Here is a 27,931-nt window from a genome sequence, read left to right on the forward strand (position 1 = left end):
TGCTTCAACTAGTGTAGGTTTAATTAGAGAAACAATGGGGGGAGGTTGAGAAAGGCCATGGAGAGCAGTTGTGGGGAGACCCCTGCAGATGCTCACACCCCTGGGTCTGTCCGGACCCTCAGACCCAGGGACACGTTCCCGCAGTGTCATCCTCAGAGGACCCATGTTGTTACCCTCCACACTGGTCATCTGGATCAGACCAGCTTCTTGGGACCCGGAGGAGGCCAGACTACCTGGCAGATGAGGGACTGGCGACTGCTGAGCTGAGATGAGCAGGGTCTGCTAGAAGGAGCAGCAGGGGTCCGTCCTAAGGAAGGGATGAAAGAGCAGAGAAATGCGGGTGCGCCTGGCTTTGGGTCCTACGCGTCCTACTCACTGGGCTGTTCCATCACGTAGAATGCACATCCCCCGGCCCAAGGAGATGGGGGGTCCCTCCCTGTCACCCCTAGTAGGTACTTTCCCCTCCCAGGGGTTCTTGCAGCCACCAGTTGGGAGAGGGCTGCCCCTCTAGTTACATATGTCCTCCCACCACCAGGCCTTCCAGGCTCCTCCGCTGCTTGCCAGTTACCCTCCTGCTAGAGAGCACACTCAGTGACCACCGGGACCTCCCCTGCTTCTCCCACCCCCAGCCCCGCTGCACCCCGTGCTCCACTGTACCCCCAGCCTGGCACACTGGAGCCATGCAGGGTTGGAGCAAGGAGTAGATACATAAGGTCTGCCCTGTGTCCTGGAGTTCCTGGGATGGATCAGTTCGACTACTTGCTCCAGAGGGTCTCACAATATAGAGCAGGGGGCCGCAAGCTACAGCCTAAGGGTAACTCTAGCCTCCCCCACTTTTTGTAGTTTTTAAAATCATGTAAAATCTGCATCACATAAAATTCACTATTTAACCGTTTTAACTGATCAAGGATCCATCCAGCAGTAGTTCCTTCATAAGTTAAACAGAATTACCCCGTGACCCAGCATTTCTGCCACTTGGTATATTCCCGAAAAAACTGAAAACAAGTGTTGCAACAAAAAAGTGTACACAGATGTTGGTAGAAGCACCAGTCACAATAGTCAAAAGGTGAAAACAACTCAAATGTCCTTCAGCTGTTGGGTGGATAAACAAAATGTGCTCTGTTCATCCCTGGAAATGCTACTCAGCCATAAGAAAGAACAAAGCACTGACCCCTGCTACTGCCTGGAAGACCTTGAAATCCCGGTGCTCGGGTGAGTGAAGCCTGACACAAAGGCCACGTGGTGTGTGATTCCATTTCCAGCACGTGTCCAGAGGAGGCAAATCCACAGAGACACGGAGAGCTCACTAGTGGTTGATGAAAACGTTTTGTAGCTCCACAGTGGTGAAGGTTGTGCAACATTGTGAATTAACTAAATGTTAACTCTTGGTAGATTTTATGTTAGGTCTGTTTTGCCACAAGGTAAACAAATCCAACATAAAATTCATTGAGCAGATTCATAACTGAGTTCCCCCAGCTCTCCAAGGCCCGCTACCTGTGTGCTCTTTACTGGCCACGTCAAGCATCGGCTTGAGGTTCAGGACAATCAATGAACTCAGGACTTTTCATAAAACTCTGGAATTCTACAATTGGAGTTTTCTAACCCACCAGGGGTTCCCTTCTCAAACTTGAGGCAACCAGGAGCAAGCCCTCCCAGCCCAGCAGTGGACACAATGCCCTTCCCGGCCATGACATACCTGATGTCCATTTCTGTGTTACAGTGGTGGCAGTAACACTTGGGGGATTGACCAAGAAGTGAACCGGAAACAGAGAAAGACACAGTAGGGGTGAGGCAGGTCACGTTCCTTCCCTCCCTTCTGTCCTCTTCCCTGCTCTCTCTTCTCCTTTGCTCTTGTTGTGACCCATGTTCTGTCCCATCTTCCACCTAGATTCTCCCCATCCCCAGAAGTGGGGTTCCTCAAGCTCATCCCTACTGACATTTTGACCCAGATCACTGTTTGTTGTGGGGGCTGTCCTATGCCATGTAGGATGTTTAGCATCCCTGGCCCTCCACCCACTAAAGGCCAGTAGCATCTCCTGGATCCCCAGGCGTGACAACCAACAGTATCACCAGATGCTGCTGCATCCTCTGGTGGCAAGGTCACCCTCCCATTGGAGAACCACTGGTCTAACCAAGGACCCAAGTCCAAGCCCAAAGCTCATCTTGTTGGTCCCATCTTCCTCACCCATCACACCCAACCCACTAGCATTTTTCCTTGTAAAACTGCTCTACAAGGACCTCTACAAAAGGTCCTCCTCACGCCCACTACCATAACCATGTATCCTGCTGGGATCACCCAGGCCTTCTCTGTTTCTCTGCTCTCACTCTTGCCCTGATGCCATGTTACTGTCCACACACAACATCCAGAGTGACCTTTTTGACTTCAAATCAGAGCTTGCAAATGGCTCTCCACCTTCCTTCTTGCCATGATCTAGGAGGCCGCTTTGTGATCTGGACACAGATCCCTCTGCCCCTCTCAACTCGTGCAGATTTTCCTTTGGTTCCTCAAAGGCACAACCATGCATTTTGGCCTCAGGGTCTTTGCATTGTATTTTCCCTTCACTCACAACAGCTATCCCTAAAATCCTCAAGGCAGGCTGCATCTACAACCTCATCCTGCTTTCTCAGGTAAAGCAGCCTACTCCCCTACATGCTGTGAGAGGTCCCCTGATTTGCTTCCTTTTCTGGAGCTCATCACTCATTTCATGCCTGTCCTCCTATCATGTGAGCTCTGTGGGTCCAGGGACCTTGTGGGTCTTATGCTCCCCAGCATCCAGTGAGGGACCTGCTGCATATATAAATATTTGAATGTATGGATGAAATGAATGACTACTGGCCATTTCTTCCCAGTAGTCATTATTCCATGCCTCTGGCCCCTTACGGATACCCCTATACCTCTTTTTACTGTTTAGCAAATTACTTGGTCCTTAAGAACCTACCTTATGTGGAGAGAGAGAGAGAGGCAGAGTCAGAGACAAAGAGAATGAATGAATGAATGAATCAATGAATGATAGTATTTCATAGTACTCTCTGGGGCTGTGTTAGTATAGAAGGGAGTGGCTTGTAGCCAAGCCTGAGGATGGAGGCAGGGAGGAGGGGGGCGGTGGAGACAGGGAGGGAGTGAGGGAAGGAGGGAGGGGCGTTCAATTTACTGAGAGAGGTCTTCTCTCCTACCCCTCACTCCCTTCCTTCTCTGTACCTTCTTCTCTCTCTGCCCATCCCCCTCCCTCCCCATCCCCCCTTAGATGAGAAGCTCCTTCTTACCCAGTCTCCTTTGTTGTAGGACACGAACAAGAAGGTGACCATCATGTAGGTGCATTTCAACATGTTCCATCTGGTCCGCTTGCTTGGTGGTTTCTTGGGGGTGGTGGCTGGGGAAAGCTTCTCTGGGAGAACCCGGTGGAAAGAATGCATGCTGAAGGCATGCCCTTCCTGCCTGGAAACCCATGCCCTTCTTGAACCTCACACCCCATTTCCGCTTGCCCCTGCAATTTTTGGCCTACAGCTGTAGGTTCCCCCTCCCTCCTCTCCACCCCCAGGCACCAGCCTTGCCAGTTGGCCTCCTGCTCCACACTTCTGTCCCTGAAGCCATCAGCCAGGAGGGTGTGCCAGGAGGATCTTCCTCACACCCAGATTGGACCCTGTCACCTCCCTGCTTCTGACCTAACGTGGTGTACAAATGTCCTTCTCACCTCCCCCAACATTCTTTCCTGCTTTTTTCATTCTAAATATTTTAGCAAAATATGCAGAAAACCTCAAATTCTTATGATAACCATGTTACGATTGCATGTGTGTGCAGTCATGTCTGTGTAAGATGAGTTTGCTTTCTTTCTTTGCAGTCTTTGTGACTTTTAGTTCATATCTCTCATCTGGGAAGGACTTGCACAGGATGGACCATCCAGTGTAATGTACAATGGAAATGCTAACTGCAAGAACCATTTGCAAGCTCCAGGTGGGAAAAGCTTCCAATATTTCTTTTTTATTTTTTAAAGATTTTGTTTATTTATTTATTTGAGAGAAAGAGAGAGAGCATGAGCAAGGGGAGAGGGAGAAGCAGACTCCTGCTGAGCAGGGAGCCAGATGTGGGACTAGATCCCAGGAGTCCGGGATCACGACTTGAGCCAAAGACAGACACTTCACCAACTGAGCCACCCAGGTGCCTGCTTCCAATATTTTAACATTAAACTGGCTATTCCCGTTACATTTTTGGGAGCTCCTCCTTGTCCTATGAAGATGCTCCCTCCATTCCTGGTGTGCTGAGATTTTATTTTGTAACTATGAATGACGTGGGATTTTATTATATTTTTTCTGTATCTGTTGAGATGATAATGATTTTTCCCCTCTTTATGTTAATAGGGTAGGATTCCATATATCACCTTTGCATTGTTGGCATCAACTCAATTTGGTCATGGTTTTTGCTTGTTTGTTAAAGAACCTTGCCAAATTGAATTTGCTAATATTGAATCTAGGATTTTGCCATCTATGTTTGTGGGGAAGATTAACCTGAAATTCTCCTTTCTTAAAGGGTGTCTGTCAAATCTTTCAAGGTTATCCTGGCCTCAAACTAAGTTGGAAGATGCCTGTTTTTAATTTTATGGAAGATTTTATAGAAGATCAGTGATTTCCTCTTTAAGTGTTTGGATGAGTTTACCATTAAAGGCATCCACCCTGGGAGTATGTTTGTTTGTTTGCTTGTTTTTAAAGATTTTATTTATTTATTCATGAGAGACACAGAGAGAGAGGCAGAGACAGAGGCAGAGGGAGAAGCAGGCTCCCTGCGGGGAGCCTGATGCAGAATTCGATCCCAGGACCCTGGGATCTCGACCTGAGCTAAAGGCAGATGCTTAACCACTGAGCTACCCAGGTGTCCCTGTGTGTTTTTGTGGGAAGTCTGTTTGGTTAAATTTCTTAGATTAGGGGTGTCTGGGTGATTAATTCAGTCGATTAATCATCTGCCTTTGGCTCAGATCACGATCTCAGGGTCCTAGGATCAAGCCCTACGTTGGGCTCTCTGCTCAGTGAGGAGTCTGCTTCTCCCTCTGCCTACTGCTCCCCCTGCTTGTGTGTGAAGTCACGCTCCCTCTGTCAAATAAAGTCTAAAAAAATTATTAAAAAAATAAATTTCCTTGATTAAAGATTAAATGTCTTTGATAAAGGATTATTCAGATATTTCACCTTCTTTTGTTTTACTTTTGGTCATTTGAGTTTTCTTAGGATTTTGTCCATTTTGTCTACACTTGCCATTTTATCGGCATAAGGTGTTTCAAACTATCCTCTTTATCGTTCTTTTAATACCTGCAGCATCCCCTCCCTCCTGATTTTGGTGATTTGTTTCTCCTGTGTTTTTTTGGTTTCTTATCAGCAGTGCTAGAGAAATACATTTGTATTAGTTTTTTTCCAAAAGACTAGCTATTAGCACTGTTGATTTCTATCATATTTTTTTTTCACAGGCTTTTTATCATTTCCTTCCTCCTCCTTGGGTTTAATCTGTTTCTCGTTTTCAAAATCCTTTAGCTAGGTAGTCAAACCATTGGTTTCCTGCATTTTCACCTTTCTTCCCTCCTTTCTCTTAATGTCCACATTTAAGATGATAAATTTCTCTCTAAAAAGCTTTGGCAGAGCACCTGGGCAGCTCAGTTGGTTAAGCATCTGCCTTCAGCTCAGGTCATGATCTCAGGGTCCGGGGATTGAGCCCAATATCCAGCCTGCGTCCAGCCCCATGTGGAGCTGGGCTCTGTGCTCAGCGGGTAGTCTACTTGTCCCTCTGTTTCTCTCTTTGCCCCTCCTCTCACTCATCCACGCGCTTTCTCTTTCCCTCTCCTACAAATAAATAAAATCTTTAAAATAAAAGCTTTGGGACACCTCGATTTGGGCTGAGGCTATGATCTCAGGGTCTTGGGGCTGTGTCCAGCTCCACGCTCAGCTGGGAGTCTGCTTGATATTTTCTTTCTCCATCTCCCTCTGCCCCTTCCCTCCCCCTAAAACAAATAAATGAATCTTCAAAAAAATAAAAAGCTTTGGCTGTACCCTCCAAGTGTTGATAGCAATATCCTTACTGTCATTAAATTCAAAATTCTGATTATTTTGTGATTTCTCCTTTGGCCAATGGGTTATTTACTTATTAATTTATAAGTTTAGATTTCCTAATACTTCATTGATTTACAGCCTAACTCCACTGCACTTACAGAGCATACTCTAAATGACTTCAATCCGAAGTTGACCAAGGCTTGTTTTATGAACCAAAATGCAGCCAGTTTTGGTAAGAAAAAAAAAAAAAAACAATCCCATGTTCACTTTAAAAGGCTGTGCATAAAAAAATAATAATAATAAATAAAAATAAATAAAAGGCTGTGCATTCCCTCAGTGTCAGGTTCAGAGTTCTTTCTGCATCAATTATGTCACATTTGTTTGTTGCTCTTTAGACCTTTTTTTTCTTTAGACCTTTGATATTGTTTTATCTACCTATTCCACCATCTATTGAGCGAGGTGTTAAAGTTCTCCATTATGATCATGGATACATCTATTTCTTCTTGTAGTTTGGCCTGTTTTTGTTTTATGTAAAAACCAGCCACTGGGTGAAAATAGGTTGAGAACTGACATATTTTCCTGGTGGATTAATCCTTTTATCGATTTCAATGCTCCTCTTCATCTCTAGAAATACTTCTTGACTCAGAACCTGCAATGTCTGGTGTCAGAATAGTTATGCTGGCTTCCTTTAGGTTAGCAGCTCAGGGATATACTTATTATGATAGAATTCTCCCTATTTTTCTTTCAAATTTTCTGTCTCTCTCTTACAGATCTCTTATAGGAGGGTGGTTCAAAAATATTCTCTTTGTCTGTGGTTTTAAACTGTTCTGTGGGATCCCTGGGTGGCGCAGCGGTTTGGCGCCTGCCTTTGGCCCAGGGCGCGATCCTGGAGACCCGGGATCGAATCCCACGTCGGGCTCCCGGTGCATGGAGCCTGCTTCTCCCTCTGCCTGTGTCTCTGCCTCTCTCTCTCTCTCTGTGACTATCATGAATAAATAAATAAAATCTTTAAAAAAATAAAAAAATAAAAAAAAAATAAACTGTTCTGTGATGATGTTCCTAGAAGTGTTTTTTTTTTAATTTTTATTTATTTATTTATTTATGATAGTCACAGAGAGAGAGAGAGAGAGGGGCAAGGACACAGGCAGAGGGAGAAGCAGGCTCCATGCACCGGGAGCCCGACGTCGGATTCGATCCCGGGTATCCAGGATCGCGCCCTGGGCCAAAGGCAGGCGCCGAACCACTTCGCCACCCAGGGATCCCTAGAAGTGGTTTTCTTTATACTCACTCCCTTGGGGTTCTCAGAACTTTTTAAAAAATATATTTTATTTTTTGAAGATATCTGGGTGGCTCAGTGGATGCATATCTGCCTTTGGCTCAGGTCATGATTCTAGAGTCCTGGGATGGAGTCCTGCATCGGGCTCCCCACGGGGAGCCTGCTTCTCCCCCTGCCTATATCTCTACCTCTCTGTGTGTGTCTCTCATGAATAAATAAATAAAATTAAAAAAAAATTTTTTGGGACACCTGGGTGGCTCAGCGGTTGGGCAGCTGCCTTTGGCTCAGGTCTTGATCCTGGGATCTGGGATTGAGTCCCACATTAGGCTCCTGCGAGGAGCCTGCTTCTCCCTCTGCCTTTATCTCTGCCTCTGCCTGTGTGTGTGTGTGTGTGTGTGTGATGAATAAATAAATAAATTTTTTTAAAAGATTTTATTTTTTTAAGTAATCTCTAACCTCTACATGGGACTTGAACTCATGATCCCGAGATCAAGAGTTGCATGTTCTTCTGACTGACTGAGCCAGGCAGGCGCTCCTCAGAAATTTAAAAATCTGTTGCTTGATGGTTATTTTTACCAGTATGCTTTCTGTGCTTTTTCTATTCTTTTATCCACTGCACTTCACTTTGAGTAATTCCTCTTGACCTGTTTTCTAGCTCACTAATCTTGTTTTCTGCTGTTAAGCCCAACCATCAAATTCTTCATTTCAGTTACATATTTTCAAATCTGGACTTGCCATTTGACTATTTTTTCTAACAAATTATAATTCTCCAGTGAAATTCTCCATCTATTTTTGTGAACTTAATAAACATAAGCTTTTTAAAGTGCTTATGGCCACTATCTGTGCCACCTGGAGGCTCACTTTTATTGCCTGGTTTCCTCTCTTGGCTTTTGGCTCTGACTCTTGGGATTGATGTGTAATTTCCAGGGGTAACAGGAATGTGTCCCTCATTTACCTCAGTGTATTGGGTTTCCTTGGCACCAATGGGCAGCACGAAGGAACAGGGTAGCTTGAGGACTCTGGATGCCCTTCACAAGGACACCTTCCCGGGTATTAAAGCTCTGCCCATGATTACCTGGAGGCTTCTCCTCTTCTGGCAGCTTTTTCATAAACCGGGCTGAAGGAGTTCGCTGTCCTTTAGGCAGGAAAACGTGCAGATCCATGACTTACCTTCTTCCCTGCAACCACTTGTTTCTTCTAAAGATGAACATGGAGAAGGAGGAGGAGAGGAAATCACTAAGGAAGCAGGGAAGGGGTGGAGGCAGGGCCTCTGGGGGCCTCTGATGTGAAGTGGAGGGGATGCGGTGGCCTTGCTGCCCCTTGGTCCCCAGGCACTCTCCTGCTTGGTGGCATTGGCACCCTTGGCCCAGCTGTGCAATCAACTGGCTCCCTCACCTCATTCAGGTCTTTGCTAAAATGTTACTTTCCCTCACCGCCCACTAAAAACCTGTCAACTGCTCCCACACTGTCTTTCCATCTCTCTTTCTCCACTGTGTTCACAGGACCCATCCACACCCAACAGACACTTAATCTACTTCTTTACTTATTTTGTCTTTTTTCTCCTCTCACTTGAATGCAAGTTCACACAGGCACCAATTTCTTTCTGCCTGGTTCCCTACTCTTCCCTGACACCTAGAACTGGACTTAGCACAGAGGAGCTAGTTAGTATTGATCAGCCACTTATGCTGTTTGTGATGATGATGAGAGAGAGTGTGAGGTTCAGTGATTTCTAAAGACTCTTCCAACATCGAGAAAGGAAGCAACTCTGTGTTTCTGTGCACAGAAGTAAAAACAAATAAAAGGCCCATACAGCACGATCACTACTCACCACTCAACACCTGGAGGCTCAGCAAACCTAAAGAAGACAATGCACAAACAGAATTACAAAAGGCAGCATGGAAATTGCTCTTGGGTCCATGAGTTTGACAAGCTCACCATAAGTTACCTCTCCTCTGAGAAACCCTGCTAGATTCCAGGCACCTTTTTTCATTGGCACCTCCCTCAGGACCGTGATCTATATTGCATTATAACCATCCATCTCCTGCACCAGACTATAAGTTTACATAGTACATGCAGAAGCATGGCAGATTCATCTTTGGGGTTTCTACTACCCTGCATGGTCCCTGCCCATACTGATTATTGAAAAATATTCTTGCCAGACAAGCTTCCCACTAAAATCCCAGGGCATGCCCAGAGTGAGATTCTTACCTAGGATTTCTGATGTTGCCCATCCAGAAAAAAGGGTGGTTGAGGAAGCAAGATGATGGGCGCAGACAAAGTCCAGAGTGTTGAGTCCAAAGGGTCATGAAAGATGAGACCATAAGGAGGAAACAAATCAGATTAGAAGGTGGGGAGACTGGGAGCACATGAGAGCAGAGCCCAGGTGCGGTGTGGTAGGACTTGACAGTGAACTGGGGAGACCATCAAAATCCTTGTTGTGGGCAGCCCGGGTGGCTCAGCGGTTTAGAGCCACCTGCAGCCTAGGGCGTGATCTTGGAGTCCCGGGATTGAGTCCCATGTCGGGCTCCCTGCATGGAGCCTGCTTCTCCCTCTGCCTGTGTCTCTGCCTCTTTCTCTCTGTGTCTCTCATGAATGAATAAATCAAATCTTAAAAAAAAAAAAATCCTTGTTGTCTGGGTTGGAGGGGAAATTGAATGGCTTGAGGAACTTGTATGGGAGCAAGGTTAGGCTGGGAAGCAGCCATCCATCCTTCTCCTTGTGTAGAGTGTCCCAGTGTTGTCAGCACCCCTACAGACTTTGGACAAATAATGTCTACTTTGTGAAGAACTTGTGGGAGAATACGGGCATGACACCTTAGAGGTGCTGCTTCCAGTGCCTGGCACTTAAGAAATTCTTAAGGGATGCTAGCTGTAATCACCATCATTGCCATATCATTGCCTATATTCCTGATTTGAGGAGGGGGCTTATTTCCCATAGGACCACCCCACCTTTTTAAAAGTCAAAGTAGTACAGCTATTTTTTCAAGTCCCTGGGTTTTATTTATTTATTATTTTTTTAATAATAAATTTATTTTTTATTGGTGTTCACTTTGCCAACATACAGAATAACACCCAGTGCTCATCCCGTCAAGTGCCCCCCTCAGTGCCTGTCATCCATTCACCCCCACCCCCCAAGTCCCTGGGTTTTAAAAAAAGTTCTCTGAGAGATGATCCATGGCTGGGAGTGGACCCCTTAGCAGAGATAAGAAAGGGAACAAAGCAGGGGTAGGGGTGGGGGGCAACATGAAATAAGAATCTTACTTTTCAATACTGTTGAGATGTGAGCAGCAAGGAGGAGAACATCCAGTACAGGCAGGTCGTTGGGCATCAACAAAAACAGAGAGGAGAGGACCAGCAAAGTGTTAATGGCCCCTTCTTAGCTCACTCCAACCTGATGGTTCTCAAAAGAGACCCTCCCATAGGAGGGAAAGGAGGGTATCCACCAGATTTCATGAGGTGCTGGAGGCCAGGGCGGGTTACTTCTACTATACTTGTCCCCTTTGGAGACATTTATCCAGGCTGTCAGAATCTCTAGGTACCCATTTTCCTTAGGGATTTGTCCCCCAGAGATTAGAAAGATTATCAACAAAGGATCCCCTTGACTCATTTTTATCTCATTTCTCTCCTGAGGGTCAGGAAAGAGTAGGCTGCACCTTACCCAAAAAAAATACATCCTTGAATTCTGGGGCAGTGGTCTTTGGCTTTTCAGAATCTGATAAAATCTGGGAACCTTGGATGTGTATGTGCTCACATACCCAGTCATACCTGCAGCCTCGGACCCACCTGAGTCTCAGACACCCTCTCTCAATTTTCCCCACAGCCTCAAGGGGCATGTGGACTCCTACAGCTCATCCTGAGCCTCCTTCAGAGGTGGGGTCAGTGGGCAGTATAATGAGATCTCAGAGGGTCTCTCTCAACCTGGGCCCTGAATTGGACAATTCAAAGACGCCCTTCCCCTTCTTGCTTCCTATATACTTCATAACACCCAAACACATCCCAGTTACCCCTAGAAAAGGAGAAATAACTTACTTTTCACTGGAGGGTACAGTGGAACCAGAGGTCAGGGATTCAGTATGGAAAAGAGTAGGCAAGAGAGTAAAATAACATTAACACTGCTCCAAGGACACTCCATTATTCCTTCATTAAATAATTTTAAAACTTCAATTTTTTATTGTGTATTAATTATAAACTCGTAAAATATTGCAAAAATAGTACAAAGGGGTCACATGTAACTGTCATTTAGCTTTTCCCAATGGCAACATCTTAAAAAACCATAGTATATTATCAAAACCAGTAAATGGACATTGGCACCATACCAGTACCCAGACAATAGAATGTACTTGGTTTTCACCAGTTTTCTTGTGCACTTTTTAAAAAAAAATTATTTTAAATTTTAGATAAATATTTATCTACCTCATAGTCATAGGGAAGCTACCCTAAAATAGCATGGACATCATTACCTTGCTTTATAAGTGAAAGAAGATTCATACAGTCACTGAGGGTGTTTAGAAGAGCCACACAATGACGCAAAGCAGATGGGTACCAGTGAATCACTGCCTCTCCTTCTCAAGGGGAGAGTAGAAGTGGGACTTAAGAATGAAGATGGAGGGGATCCCTGGGTGGCGCAGCGGTTTAGCGCCTGCCTTTGGCCCAGGGCGTGATCCTGGAGACCCAGGATCGAATCCCACATCGGGCTCCCGGTGCATGGAGCCTGCTTCTCCCTCTGCCTATGTCTCTGCCTCTCTCTCTCTCTCTCTCTCTCTCTCTGTGACTATCATAAATAAAAATTAAAAAAAAAAAAAAAAAAGAATGAAGATGGAAAAAAAAAAAAAGAATGAAGATGGAGGGGAAAGCACCACTTCTTTATTAGTTCACTTCACCCCCATAAATTATGATGGACCCCACTTAAACAATCTGGTTATGTGATGCTCCACCCCAGATGCTTTGACTCTTTAGGTAGATTTGAGATGGATCTTAATTTTAATTATTGCCTTGGATAAACCTCATTGGCTACAATACTGTCACTGTGCAAAGCTGGGATCTTAATTCTAAACAAAGATCCTGAGAGGCATTGCTCTGGTTCAGAGGTCAACAAACATCACCTTCTATCTTTTTTTAAAAGTAGGCTTCACACCCACTGTGGAGCCCAGCGCAAGGCTTAAACTCACAACCTTGAGATCAAGACCTGAGCTGAGATCAAGAGTCGGACACTAAACCGACTGAGCCACCTAGGTGTCCCAACAAATATCTCTATAAAGGGCCAGATAGTAGCTATTTTAGGCTTTGCAGGTCAGCAGTCATAGTCGTGACTACTCAATTGCCCTGGCAGCAAGAAACCAGCCATAGAGGATGCATAAATGAATGTGTGTGATTAGGTGTAATAAAACCTTACTTAAAAAAAAAAAAAAAAAAAAAAAGGAAGTGGGCCAAGCTGTAGTTTGCCAACTCACGCTCTAGCTCAGTGGTTCTCAAACCATCTGAATCAAATCCTTTTGAAGAACAGATTCCTAGATCCCACCCCTTGGTATTCTCATGCAAAAATTGTGGGTAGAACACAGAAAATCATGTTTCGTTTTGTTTTGTTTTGTTTTGTTTTTCATTTTCTTGATGATCAGCCAGTTAGGGAACCATGACTTCTAACTTGGGCTCCATCTGGCTCATAGTGTTGTAAAAATTCACTAATATAACAGAGGTAGATGTTCCAATATTATTTCTCTTCGACTCCTTCCAATTAACAAAAATACCATGCATTAGCAGTACATTACTATGTTCTCCTAGTAGTAGAGAACATTCATTTCCTTTAAGAAACATTTGTGTAGGGACACCTGGATGGCTCAGTGGTTGACCATCTGCCTTTGGCTCTGGTCTTGATTCCAGGGTCCTGGGATTGAGTCCTACATCAGGCTTGTGGTGGGGAGCCAACTTCTCCTTCTGCCTATGTCTCTGCCTCTCTTTCTGTGTCTCTCATGAATAAATAAATAAAATCTTGAAACAAAGAAAAAGAGAGAAAGAAAGAAAGAAAAAGAAAGAAAGAAAGAAAGAAAGAAAGAAAAAGATAGATAGATAGATTTGTATAGTCCAGCTGTGTTCCCAGACCTTTTTCTAGGCTGTGGGTTTAAAAGACGGACAAATCTTTGCCTTGGAGGAGAAGTAGAGAAGCTCTCTTTCCCACCCCATCCCTCACAGAGACAGTTGTTAAACATCTGCCAGCACACCACAGCTTAGATCCTTTGGTGGAGTCTATCTGTATCGACTGTGCTCCTGACCCCAGGCCAATGTCTAAATGTGAGTGTCTGGGCCAACCCTTTCCCAGAATCTTTAAGAAATTCCAAGGCCCAGAGGGGGTCACAGTAATATAATCTCAAGGACACAGTACTCACTTTCTTCTTCTGATCTGTCTGGAGGGGAGAGTGCAGGCAGCCAGGTTCCGATGGAGGTGCAGAGTAGAGAAAGAAATTGGCATTAAGACTAGGAGTCCAGATACCAGCAAGTAAGTGTCCCTGACCAGTTAGCAGAGAGCAGAGATAGAAGGACTACTGGATAGGGACACCTGAGTGGCTCAGTGGTTTAGCGTCTGCCTTCAGCACAGGGTGTGATCCTGGAGTCCCGGGATCAAGTCCCACATCGAGTTCCCTGCATGGAGCCTGCTTCTCCCTCTGTGTCTCTGCCTCTTTCTCTCTCTGTGTTTCTCATGAATAAATAAATAAAATCTTTAAGTTAAAAAAAAAAAAAAAGGACTACTGGATATGAGGCAGGAGAAGACTCAGACTCCATCATGCAGTCTTCTTCTCCCATGAAACCTAATGGAGTATCTACATGTACAAGGGGTGAGGACACCTGGATAGCAAAGTAGGCAAGGTCCTTCTGCTCAGGGAGTCTAGTCACAGAAGCAGTGATGAAGGTCATCTACTGAGCATGAGCAAGGGGAGTGTGTTTGGATAAACCTGCAGACTACAGTGGGAGCCTGTAAGGTGCTGATGGTTGCTGACCTTTTGGGGATGCCAGGGAGGGCATCTTGGAGGCTTTGTCGCTGTGTCTGAAACCTGAAACATGAGTAGGGTTAATTGTGTGAGGATGTTGGGAAGCGGAAAGAAAAAAGCATCCCAGGCAGAGGGAACAGGGTAGGCATGGTCCTGAGTGGGAAGGAGCCTGGGGCTTTGGAAGGATTAAGAGCTCACCCCCTCCATGGGGACACAATGGTATCAGATGACCGTGACCCAAGAGTATCTGGAGCTAGATGATGCAAAGCCCTCAGACTTCATCCCAAGAACAGTGACACAGCATTGAAAGATTTGGATCCTTGTCCAGATCTCGGCTCTACACATACTAGCTTTTGGACCATCAGCAACTTACCCCACTGCTCTGTGCTTCAGTGTCCTCGTCATAAAAATGGAATTATAACAGGATGAACAGCCATTGAGGCTTGTCCAGGACCTAAGGGATTCCCAGGAGAGAGAGTTTTAATGCTAAAACTGGGAATGTCCTGGGCAAATAGGGTCACTTTGGGTTATGATGGCATCTACCTCTGTTAGGGAATTAAAGAAACAATGCAAGCAGAGCCCTGAACACACATTGGCTTTTTAAAGGTGCTTAATGAAACTTTTGTTAGTTGCCACTTTGCCCCTGATGCTCTGCTTCCTTCTGGACCTCAGTTTTCCCATCTGTATATGTGGTCACATGATCTTCACCTCCATGAGCCTATGGCTCAGGTTGAAGGTATTAAGTTATCATGCCCAATAATAGCTTTATTACATTGATCTTTGGCTTTCCAGCAGGTACTTGGTGTATAGAATAAGTAGCACATTTTAGTTTTTTTTTAGAGTGCAGCTGCCTTCCAAGGAGGATGGGTCTGGTCCACAGGGGGCTGATGTTTATGGATGAAGTGGATTGCCTTAGAGTAGGAGTTAGGGAGGAAGGAAAGAAGAAGGAGCAGAATAGAACCCTTGAAATGGGAGAATGCCATCTACTCAGGGTCCTGACCTCTATTGCTTCTCTAATCCTCTTCAGATCTCATTACTTGCAGATACAAGCAATTTCTCGGATTTCTCGTGGGAACCAATGGAGGAGAGTTCTGCATGGATATGGCAGGATCTCTTACTGGTGTACAAAATGGGAACCCCTTTTTTTTTTTTTTTTCAGCCATCCTGTCATTGATGATCAAGAAGTTCCATAATCCCCCATGTTGCCAAACATGTGGCGGAATAAGCATTCTTGTTGACTAATGAGAGCTGTTTTCTTCAAGGGGCAAAACTGGTGAAGAGAGATCTGGACTTCAGAACCCACAGAGTATGGGGTGGGCAGAGTTGGGCCAGCTCTAGCTGGCTCCCTAGCACCTGAGTTTTTCATATATTTTGCCTTAACATCATAAGCACTAGCCCTGGTTTGTGGGAAGAAGATAGACTTGTCCCTGGTTACTCGGCTGGTAAAGGTTGGAGCTCCAGGCAGATATGCTTCTAGAAGGCCAGCTCACACCCACTCTGCCTGGGCGTCTGGGGCCAAATGCATCCCCTGGGAAGTGGTTCATGAGCCCTCGGTGATGGCCAAGGAGATCTCAGGGGAGCCCAATACAGCTTTTAACTCCCACACAGAGGGAGAGTGGGGGGTGGTTCCCTTTACAATTCCCCTGTGAGCCCACAAGAAGTCTCAAAAATGATGTTGGCTTGTCTGTTACTCCCTCTCCAACACTCTTTCTACCAAAGTGGGGAGAACAGGCTTCAGAGGGAGAGTCTCGGTAGAAACCAGTATCGCATTATAATTTACTAACATTTTATTTTCACTATATTTATTTTTACAGTGTCTGCTTATAACAAAAGATACTGGCTTTCTACTGACTCATGTGGTGTCTTGTTTCCTTTTTGAGTTTATTTGCAGGTAAAAAAAAAAAACTGAGTCCATTTAAAGAAAAATATAAGCAGTAGTGTGGGTAGTACATGGATATGGCAGGATCTCATTCTGGTGTACAAAATGGGGACCCGGTTTTTTCAGCCATCCCATCACTGACGATCAAGAAGTTCCATAATTCCCCATGTTGCCAAACATGTGGGGGAATAAGCATTCTTGTTGGCTGTTAGTGGGAGTGTCAATGTATTAAACCTCTGTCCAAATTTTGATTGCCTATGCCCTTTGACCCAGCCATTTCCCTGTTAGGAGTTTCTCTCAAACGTAAGTCAATGCAAACAACGAGAAAAACAAGAAAAAGGAAAGAGTGCAGGAATGTGGCATTGCTCGCAGCAGCATAGACACAAACTGAAGCAGATGCAAAATGAAAATAAGAGGAAAGCAAAAGTTCTGTGAAGAGGAGACTCATTCAATTACACGAGAGTGAGTGAAATATTGTTCAGGTGTTTGAAAGAAGAGGCAAATTCTGAAATGCGTAACGTTTTTAACTCAAAACGTTGAGGGTAACCATATGTATGTGTGAAGAGTTCTGGTACGAATGCACCAGAGACTAGACATACCTGGGATGGGATGAGGAGGAGATGCTGACGTTAATGGTATGTCCTCTTAACTTTTCCAATGTGCACCTACTATTTTTATGTCTTCAAAAATCTACAGCATAAGGGCAGCCCCGGTGGCGCAGTGGTTGGCGCCGCCTGTAGCCCCGGGTGTGATCCTGGAGACTGGGGATCGAGTCTCATGTCGGGCTCCCTGAATGAAGCCTGCTTCTCCCTCTGCCTGTGTCTCTGCCTCTCTCTCTCTCTTTGTGTCTCTCATGAATGAATAAATAAAATCTTTTAAAAAATCTAATCTACAGCATAATAACTACTGGGTAGAGTTCCAGCTCTGCCATGCGGTAATAAAAGCTTTCTATCACCTTAAAACTCAGAGAAGGGATCCCTGGGTGGCGCAGCGGTTTGGCGCCTGTCTTTGGCCCAGGGCGCGATCCTGGAGACCCGGGATCGAATCCCACATCAGGCTCCGGGTGCATGGAGCCTGCTTCTCCCTCTGCCTGCGTCTCTGCGCCTCTCTCTCTCTGTGTGACTATCATAAATAAATAAAAAATTAAAAAAAAAAAACTCAGAGAAACACAATGGAACTGGATGCTGTCTGAATGGCTTTTCCTAAATCAATAGGACACTAAATAAATGAGTAAATAAAATACTTATTTTATTTTAAGTAGATAAGTAACAATGTAAATGACTCTCTAAATCTGCATGACCATGTAGGTAAGAGAAGAGAAACACCAGAATCCTCTCACTTACCATCCGTTGACAACCTGGTCATCATACCTGAGAAAGAAGATATACCACATGATATGCAAATACGACACAAAGACATAGTCCTAATTAATGGATTTCCCCAGCTCAACACATTTAACAACCTGTCTTCTTTGGGAAGTATGGCTGTGGTGCTGCAGGCATGATTTAGGGTTTCTCTCAATATCCCCACTGTCCCCTTCCCCCATCATCACTATGAGGCATCCCTTATCTCTAATATAATTTCTATTTGTCTCTCTTCTCTGTCAGTGCCTGAGTTCCTGAGGGGTGAGCATATCTGATCCATCTTTGGAGATGCTCAGAAATTCATGCTCAAAGTTTCCGCACCAAAGTTCCTAGTCCAAAGCCATCAGAGTGTGGCAAGATATTTACCTAGGATTCCTGACAGCAGCTCATCCAGAAGAAGAGTCAGCGTGGTGGCGGCCAAGGTTACAGACGTGGTACAGAATGGTGGGATCGTGGAGATGGAGCCACAGGTAGAAAACCAAACACAAAATGAGATGCTGGGGGTCAGGAACAGGCTGGGCAGTAGAGTCCACTGTGGGTGGTGGTGGGCAGTTAGGGACTGAGATCCAGAACTCTGTGACATGCTGGAGTCTCTGCATTTGATTTTGGACGGAGCTTAAGTGAGCCGGGGAAGGGTCACGAGCCATTCCTCGGCCATGCTAGGAAGAGAGGGGGAGACTACCCGTTCCTGACTCTAAAAAGAGGTGTCGAGTCTTTAGCCCTAGTGACTTCACACTAGCCCTCTCAGATCAGAAAAGTGTCCCTGTGTTGTCTGTGAAGATCACACAAGAGAAAGCATGTAATTTTCGAGACCTCATGTAGCTGATGAGTGGGTGCAGGAACTCAAGCTCAGATCTCTCCAATGTCCTCCGTAAACCTTCCATGTCCTCACCCACAAAATGGGAATATTGATACTGGTCGTGGGGTTGTGGTAAGGTTTCCTCCATACCGAGGACTTCTACTATGTTTGCTAATGGAGAATCCTGTTTTTGAGAAGCTCACAAAACCATTCTCCATATCACTTAATCAGGTGATAACTTGTCAGGAATATCAGGTTACATGTGATATCCTGGCTATATTTTACTAACTGGGTGATCGTGAGCTGGTCAGTGAACTCACAATGCCTCTGAAAAATGCAGATATTATATCCCATTTGGAACTGTGGCAATAATGAAGGAAGAGAATGAGTTTGGGGACGGGGACTTAGCCTAATTCCTGGCTCAAGGTAAACATTCTATAAATGTTAGAAATAGTAATCTGGGGGCACCTGAGTGGCTCAGTCAGTTAAGTGTCTGCCTTTGGTCAGGTCGTGATCTTGGGATCCTGGGATTGAATCCCGCGTCAGGCTCCCTGCTCAGCCTCTCCCTCTGTCGTCCTCCCACTTATGCTTTCTCTTTCTCAAATAAATAAATAAAATCTTTTTAAAAAAACAAATAAATAGTAATATTATATAAGTAGTAGTAGTAATAATAATTGCATTCTTACTTAGAGATAATTATGCTAGCGTATGTGTGTGTGTGCGTGTGTATGGGTGGATAGAAGCAGAAAGAACTATTGAACTGGTTCTCTCAGGTTGCATTAAAAAGTGCTTAACATCTGTGACTGCATTTAGCCACATGAAATGGGCACAGAGAGGTGAAGTGACTTCTCCAGGTCCAGCGAAGAGGAAGGGGCAGACTCAGGCTCTGAACACAGAGGTGCCTGGTGCTGAGCCGGTGCTCTTTCTGCTGGTCATCACCTCACTTCCTGACTTAGCCTCCTGCCTCCCAGCTGGCAGACTCAGTCGTAAATCTATGGTCTCATTTCCCTGAGCTGGTTCTAGATCACCATCTATTATCAAATGAATGCGTGTGTTCCATCCAAATTCATACATTGAAGCCCTAACCACTAATGTGATGGTATCTAGAGGGGGGTCGTTTGGGAGGTAATTGGGTTTAGATGAGGCCTGGAGGGTTGGAATCCCACGATGGCTCCCCTCTCTACCCTGTGAGGACCCAGTGGGAGGCAGCTGTCTGCATGCCAAAGAGCAGGCTCTCACCAGGAACTGAATCACTGGCACCTTGATTTTGGACTTCCAGCCTCCAACTGGGAGACATAACTGTTGTTTAAACTACAGTCCCAGGGCACCTGGGTGGCTCAGTGGTTGAGCAACTGCCTTCGGCTCAGGTCATGATCCTGGGGTCCTGGGATCGAGTCCCGCATCAGGCTCTCCAAAGGGAGCCAGCTTCTTCCTCTGCCTATGTCTCTGCCTCTCTCTCTGTGTCTCACGAATAATAAATAAAATCTTAAAAAGATAAATAAACCACCCAGTCTCTGGTATTCTGTTATAGTTACCTGGACTGCCTTAGGCATTGTCTGTGGGGATTATCGGTACATAGTGATGATGTAGCTTTTTCTATCTTACTCAGAAAGTAGAGATGGAAATCAATCTGTCCAAATATTAGATGTCAGGTGGACTCAAATTTAGCTCCATGGCCTGATGGCTTTCCTTTAGTCATATGGAAACCATGAAAAGGTGCTTAATTTCTGGGCAACTGGGTTTTATTGATTGATTGTTTGATTGATTGGCTGGGGGAAGGGAGGAAGGGGTGCAGTGCTTTGTTTTCTTCAGGATAATCTAGTACTCAATTTTGTATGTTTCTAGATTAGAAGATGGGCTGTAGACAGCCAGGAGAAGAAAGACCCATTGAAGGTCAGCAGAGTACGGGCAGGGTTAGGGTTAGGGTTAAAAAAAAAAAAAAAAAATGAAGGTCAGCAGAAATTATCCTTGTTGGACCTGGATAATCAAACCAAAGGGAGATAGGTGGAACAAAAGTCTTACCTTTCAGCACTGTTGACGTGCAAGTCCCAGGAAGGAGAGGACCAATGGCGGCCAGTGGGGATCATTTTCCCAATAAGGGTTCAGAAAGAATATGAAATCAATCAAGTCATCCTTCATACCTCATTGTATCCCATAGGTCCCGAGATAGGATAGGGAATGATAATGAGAAGCTTTTACCCATTCTAAGAGCCCTGGACCCCTTTGAAGATACATTTATTCCAAAGTCAAAAAACCCCAGGGATACCAGTTCTCCCCTTCCACCTGGGTTTTTGGAGGTTTCCAGAAGGAGGGTCTGTCTCCATAACAACCAACTGTCATCTCCACTCCTCAACTGGAGACCAGGAAGGTTGATACTTGGAAAAGAGGGAAGCCTATCCACTCTGCACTGTATTTTTCTCATCTAAAATCCACCAAATGAAGACATCCAATCCAATCCAATTCAATTATACTTTGTAGAGCAGAAGTTCAGGGGTTCTACTGAAAATCTGATCACCAGTTATAAAGTCCATATTCCCAGAAAACCACACCAGTTCTCAGTCCTTTTTCTCGCTCTTGCACACTTAGTTTTCCACAAGATTGCAAAAGCTTGTTGACCTCCCTAAAGTCCATCTATTTGCCCCCTGGGATCTGCAGATTCTGGGTTTGAAGCCTGAGTTGGCACTGAGACCATCTCTTAGAATGTACCCTTGTTGAACATGGTAGTCAGCATTCTTGCCTCTTCCTCACATCCCTTCTCTGGGTTGAAGGGCTCCCTAGTTAGGTAGGGATAGGTAGGGGGAAGGAGATAGGACTTACTTACATTTGACTGGCAGGGCAACAGAACCAGGAATCAGTGAATGAACATGGAAAATAAAAGCAAGGGAGAGAGTAGGATTAATGCTAACATTTTCCATCTCAGTTCATTTCTTTTTATTCCTTCTTGGAGCATTTATGTCTTCACTACTTACAGTTATTCCCTTCCCCCAAGACAAAACCTGTGTGCCAGACCCCAGTCCCACTTTTTCCCAGCATTCCCTGAGGGGTATTGACATCAGAAGGAATCTGAGACGAGCTATCTATGGGAATACAAACTTGGGGGTTTACACAGTTCTTACTTTTTTCTTCAATGGCGACTGGAAGCAAAAGTGTTAGCCATCCAAGTTCCAACAGGAGCAGGAAGTAAGGAGAGAATTCAGCGTTAGATCACTGTGATGATCAAGGAGACAGATAACCCACCCACTGTGTGTGTCAGTACATCTACTCAGGTCCACCCATTGTCCATCCTTCATTCACCCAACCAACATTCATTTGGCACAGACTCTGGCCACTGTCTTATGCTTGGTGCTGGGGATGCAGATGAATCAGAGCCTCTGCTCTGTAGGCATTTGCAAGACTGGTTGGGAAGACAGATGCTGGTACAGAGCTAACAAGACATCTCAAGCCCTGCTAGCATGGAATGTGCAACCTGTGGATGTCCTGAACTTCTTACAGGCTCTTCAAACATAGCATGTCCCAAAGAGAATTCGTGGTCATCACCCATCCACCATCAAAAAGTAATCTGTTATTTCTTGTTAATAAAATAAATATCCATGCCTTCATATTGACATAAATAAGTACTTGAATAAATAAGTAGAGCACACAGGTCAGCTCTTCCTTGTAGAATTCCAATTAATATGTGTAAAAGGAATAAGGGAAATAGAAAACCACCATGGAGGAAATATGACAGTGATCATATTTGCAGGCAAGATCCACTGGTGGTGGATGCTGTAATTGGAGGGCAAATGTTTGAGGAGAAATAGGACATTTGCATAATCTCCAACTATCTCCCCCAGGACATTCATTAATTACAAAGAGGAAATAGTTACTGGACTGTGGAGAATCCTGGCAGACACCACCTTAACCAAATGATCAAAGTTAACATCTTGAATAATGAAACACATCAATATCCCTGACAACATGTGCAGAGAAGGGCATAGCACCACTTCTGTGGAGTTCCTACCCAAAATACATAACCTCAGCATAATCGTGAGACATCTTCAGACAAGCTTTGATCGAGAGATATCCTTCAGAATATCTGATCAGGGCTCTTCTTCAAAAGGGTCAATGTCATGAAAGATTGACTAACTCAGCCATGAGTTCTAAGGACTAATGGCAAGAGTGCGGAGATGTGATGACTTAGGACAATGTGGGATCCTGGATTGGATCCTCAAATAGAAAAGGGACATTTGTGGGGAAACCAGTGAAATTGGAATAGGGCCTGGGGGTACCTGAGTAGCTCAGTGGTCATGATCCTGGGGTCCTGGGATCAAGTCCCACATCAGGCTCCCCACAGGGAGCCTGCTTCTCCCTCTGTCTATGTCTCTGTCTCTCTCTTTGTGTCACTCATGAATGAATAAATAAAATATTGGGGGAAAAAAAGGAATAGGGCCTGTAATTTAGGTAGTAGTTTTGTAATGGTGTTAAGGTCCTGGCTTTGATCTCTGTGCTATGGTTGGGTAAGATGGTAACATTAAGGGAAGTTGGCAGAAGGGTATTTGGGAACTCTAGTTTGTGACTTTTCTTTTCTTTGTTTTTTTTTTTTTAAGATTTTATTTATTCATGAGAGACAGAGAGACAGGCAGAGACACAGGCAGAGGGAGAAGCAGACTCCATGCAGGGAGCCTGACGTGGGACTCGATCCCAGGACTCTGGGATCACGCCGAGTCGAAGGCAGATGCTCAACCACTGAGCCACCCAGGCGTCCCTGTGACTTTTCTTTACGTCTAAAATTATTTCAAAATAAAGTTTAAAAAATCAATTAGTTGCTCTACAGAAATCTCCCATCTTGGTTAAGAGCAGCCTCAATCATCCAGCTACAAAAATATTAAATGAAATGAAATGAAAAAATAAAATAAAACTATAGGAGTCTTTCTTCACTTCTCTCTTTAGCCCTAACCCTGGTTCCCGCCCAGTCTAGTCTTCATTAGGAGCAAGATTGATCATTTAACCACACACACGCACACACACACACGCACACACGCACACACACACACCTAAATATGACATTCCCTTTCTGACAGTTTCCTTTGGTACTTTGAATATCCACATCCTAATCTGACCCCCAAGAGCTCCTGTGTGTTGGTTTCTGTACTTGTAACAGTCCCCACTTACCATGCTCCAGACACACAGGCTTCTCTCAGATCTATGAAAGGACCCAGTGTCTTTCTGCCCCAGGGCCTTTGCATGTATCATTCCCCCCACCTGAACCATCTCCCTAACTCTGGCTGGCTAGCTCCTACCCATCTCCCTTCAAATGTCACTTATCCAGAGAGGCCTTCTCTCAATGGCCACACTGGAATGTGCTTATTTGTGTAACATGAGAATTCTGTGAAGATGAGAGTATGTTTATCTTTTTCATCCACTGCATTTCCAGCATCGAGCATAGGAAACAGACCAGGAACTCAATGAATATTTGTGGAGCAAATGAGGCAAGAGGAATTCAGCTTTGTGATGAAACTCAAGGATTCTTTCCAATATGTTGTGTCCTTACATCATAAAGATCTGGGGTAGTGCTAGAAGTCTGTGACCAGGGGATTCCTGGGTGGCTCAGCGGTTGAGCATCTGCCTTTGGCCCAGGTATGATGTTGGAGACCCAGGATCAAGTCCCACATCGGGCCCCTTGCATGGAGCCTTCTTCTCCCTCTGCCTGTGCCTCTGCCTCTCTCTGTGTGTCTATCATGAATAAATAAATAAAATATTTAAAAAAAGAAGTCTGTGACCATAATAAAGTAAATTCCCAGGCACTAAGCAAACATAGCCACATCGGTGATACATAGAAATCCGAGGGACTGAAGATTCTTATGATGCCCATTGGTCCAATGAGGACAGTCAGGCTTATTCAAACAGTGTCTCAAAAAAAAAAAAAAAAAAAAAAAAAAAACAGTGTCTCCCTGCCAAAGTCACAAAGAGCCCGTGACAAAGCCAGGGCTCAGACTGAAGTCAGTCTTCAAGGCAGGGGCTGTGATAAAGCTGTAGGGCTACAGGACTCACCCATTCCCCATCTCCACCTGGGAAGAGAGAGCCGAGCATGTCTACACCTGACACAAGCAGGAGGAGTATGCTCGGGCTTTGGGCTTTGGGAGGCTATCTGGAGCCAGCCATGGGGTCCTGCCTGTTGTAAGCAGAAAGGAAGGGGGGATGGAGAGTGGGGGCCGACATCACCTTCACGGGGAATACAGGCTTCCGCCAGTCCCAGGAAAAGCAGAATTAGCAGAGGCATCCTCAGAAACAGCTCGCATCTGCGCATAGCGGGGCAGGATCTGAGATGGACGTTCTCCCTCCAAGAGAAACAGGACTCTGGTCACCCGCTGTCCTCCCAGACTCCCAGAGCCAACCTAACTGCCCACGCATGCCCTCTAGTTGGCCTGGAGGTTGGCAGGCACCCAGCCCTGTGCCCCTGCCGCTGAGCTGCTGATGCAGGAGCCACTCTTCCTGCCACCGACATTGCTTATTTATCTTAAAGAAACATCATAGATAAAATGCTGAGCATGATACTTGCTATCCTATGACCAGTAGGCCAAATCCTGCCCATCTCCTGTTATTGTAGGGCCCATGAGCTAAGAGTGTTTTCTTATAGTTTTAAACAGTTGGTGGAGGGAAGACAAAAGAATATTTCATGGCAAGTGGAATTCTAGCGTCTACAAAGAACATTTTATTGGAACGCAGCCCATTGGTTTTTGTAGTGCTGCAGGAGCTTTCTGCTCCAACAGGAGAGCTGAGTAGCTGTGATAGCGATCATCTGACCCACAAAACCTAAAATATTCACAATTGGATTCTACCAGTTTGTCTACTGCATCCTGGGCAAATTGTAAGTTCTGAAAACAACAAAGCAAATAAAAACACCTGTCATATTTCTGCTTGGAGATAAATATTTTCACTTTCTTGTGCATTTATGTGTCCCTAACACTGACTGGTTCTGTGCCCTGAAAAAGTTACTCAACCACCTCGTGCCTCAGCTTCTTCATCTGTAAAATGGGGATAATGGTATTTTCAACCTCATCAGTTGTTGAAAAGATCAGTTGGGTATATATATCTATAAAGCACATGGAACAGTGCAGATACTCTATATATATGTATATCAAGAATAAATATATGTACATATGATTATACATACACTTAATACATGATATGTGATATCTCATGCATGCATTTTTTAAAAGAATTTATTTATTTTAGAGAGAGCATGTGAACCAGGGGAGGGGCAGAAGGAGAGGCAAAGAGAGAGAGAATCCCAAGCAGACCCTGTGCTGGACACAGAGCCCAATGGGGGCTGGATCTCACGACCCCAAGATCATAACTTGGGCTGAAACCAAGAGTCTGACACCCAACTGAGCCACCCATTTGCCCGATACATGCATATCTTAAGTGATCATTTCATGGGTACAGAATTTAAAGTGCTTTATTCTTTTTTTTTTTTTAATTTTTTATTTATTTATGATAGTCACACACAGAGAGAGAGAGAGGCAGAGACATAGGCAGAGGGAGAAGCAGGCTCCATGCACCGGGAGCCCGACGTGGGATTTGATCCCGGGTCTCCAGGATCGCGCCCTGGGCCAAAGGCAGGCGCCAAACCGCTGCGCCACCCAGGGATCCCTAAAGTGCTTTATTCTTTATGCACAATGTATACTGAACATTTCTCCAAGACTTCAAATATTCATTAACCATAAGGTGTTATAAGCAAAGCTTTAAATTTTTTTCATCATAAAAATAAAGCATATTATAAATAGATGGGACAGAGGGGGTTTTAAGGCAGTGAAACTATTCAGTAATATACTGTAGTGGTGGATACATGACACATTTGTCAAAATCCATGGAACTGTACAAGGACTGAACCTTAACGTAACCATAGAGTTTAGTTAATCGTAAAGTATTGCTATTCAATCATCAATTGTAACAAATGTGCCAAATTAATGTAAGATATTAATAATAGGGGAAACTTGGGAAGCCTGGATGGCTCAGTGGTTGAGCATCTGCCTTTGGCTCAGGTCATGATCCTGGGTTCCTAGGATCTAGTCCTGCATTTTGGGCTCTCTCTGCCTGTGTCTCTACCTCTCTCTGTGTGTCTCTCATGAATAAATAAATAAAATCTTAAAAAAATAATAATAGAAGAAACTATGTGTCAGAGATGGAGGTGACAGCAATTTGGGGAGGGCCCCTTTTTTGCTTGCAGATGGCTGCCTTATTATGTCCTCACCTGGCAGGGAGCAGAGCCTTCCTGTCTCTTCTTATGAATGCACCGATTCCATACATGAGGGCTCTGCCCTCATGACCTAATCATCTCCCAAAGTCCTAACCTCCTAATGCCATTCCACTGAGGATTAGGATTTCAATGCATGAATTTGGGGAGGGTACACTTGGTCCATAGCACATACAAATATTCAGAGCAGGATTGTTTGCCATCACCAAAGAGTAGAACCAACCCAAATGTCCACTAATGGATGAATGGATAAGCAAATATGGTCTGTCCAAATCCTGGGATGTTATTTAACTATGAAGGTAATGGAGTACCAACACATATACAACATGAATACACCTTGAAAACATCATGCTCAGTGAAAGCAGCCAGCATAGGAGACCACACATTCTATGACTCCATTCATATAAACATCTGGAATGGGTAAATCCAGGGACAGAAAATATGGTGGTCATCACCAGGGGTGGGGCATAAGTTCTTAATGATAATGGGATCTCCTTTGGGATGATGAAATTTTAGCACATTGTGAATGTGCTAAATGTCACTGTATTGTATACTTAAAATAATTGACTTTACAGTTTGGCTCAAGATCTCAGGGTCCTGGGATAGAGTCCCATGTCAGGCTCCTTGCTCAGTGGGGAGTCTGCTTCTCCTTCTGCCTCTCCCTCCACTCATGTTCTCTCTCTCTCTAATAAATAAATTATATCTTAAAAAGAATAATTGACTTTTTGTTAGGTAAATTTTATCCCAACTAAAAAACATTTTAAACATGGAAAAATACATTAAAGGCTTCTCAAAATAACAATCAAATATACTCCTGTATTATAAGAAGAAGTACAAGCACAGTAACAGCTCATATTAAAACTAACCCAATTTAAAAATTAAACCAGCCCCGGGACCACCCGCCCCTCCCAGCTCTCTGCAGAGAAATTAATGAAAAACCAGTCCAATCCTTCCATGTAGTTCCTGGAGCCATCCCAGGGCTTGATCACAGTGGGAGAGATGAACATCGTGTCCCCAGCACAGAGGCCATCACTCCCACGGAGCAGCACCCACACAGGTGGTCGCAGCCTGAGCTGGTGTGACCTGCTTGGCCACATTCACGGTTATCTCACCAGGGCGGTCTGGCTTCCTTCTCCCAACCTCCAAAGAATCGCAAGCCAAAGATTAGGCCCTGGAATGACAGTCCACTTCCTGGGCTCTGGCTGGTTCTCTGCTCAGTTTTTGCACAGCTGACCCGGATGGAGGGTCTAGTGGAGTCTCTTTTACCCCACTGAACATGTGAGAGGACAATGAGTTTAAGAGATTTGCCCAGAAGGGACTTACAACATGAAATGGGAATGAGCCAGACTATGGAATCAAACGTCATCTCCT

General features: G+C 44.7%; 1 protein-coding gene across 1 annotated transcript; it reads right to left on the reverse strand.

The window, feature by feature from the left end:
* Nucleotides 1-27,833, reverse strand: EDDM13 (epididymal protein 13). The gene is made up of 17 exons (XM_038527678.1): nucleotides 27,673-27,833; nucleotides 24,526-24,641; nucleotides 21,441-21,458; nucleotides 21,146-21,151; nucleotides 20,347-20,355; nucleotides 17,892-17,900; nucleotides 17,505-17,531; nucleotides 14,292-14,345; nucleotides 13,683-13,700; nucleotides 11,332-11,337; nucleotides 10,564-10,572; nucleotides 9,512-9,520; nucleotides 9,132-9,158; nucleotides 8,474-8,500; nucleotides 3,265-3,386; nucleotides 1,697-1,734; nucleotides 1-307 (listed from the first exon to the last, which is right to left on the reverse strand). The coding sequence occupies exons 2-17, from the start codon at nucleotides 24,608-24,610 to the stop codon at nucleotides 283-285; spliced, it is 489 nt and encodes a 162-aa protein (XP_038383606.1). The 5' UTR covers nucleotides 24,611-24,641; nucleotides 27,673-27,833; the 3' UTR covers nucleotides 1-282.
* Nucleotides 27,834-27,931: the final 98 nt, after the last annotated feature.

The sequence above is a fragment of the Canis lupus genome, chromosome 1 (assembly GCF_011100685.1).
Source record: "Canis lupus familiaris isolate Mischka breed German Shepherd chromosome 1, alternate assembly UU_Cfam_GSD_1.0, whole genome shotgun sequence".
Lineage (NCBI taxonomy): Eukaryota > Metazoa > Chordata > Mammalia > Carnivora > Canidae > Canis > Canis lupus.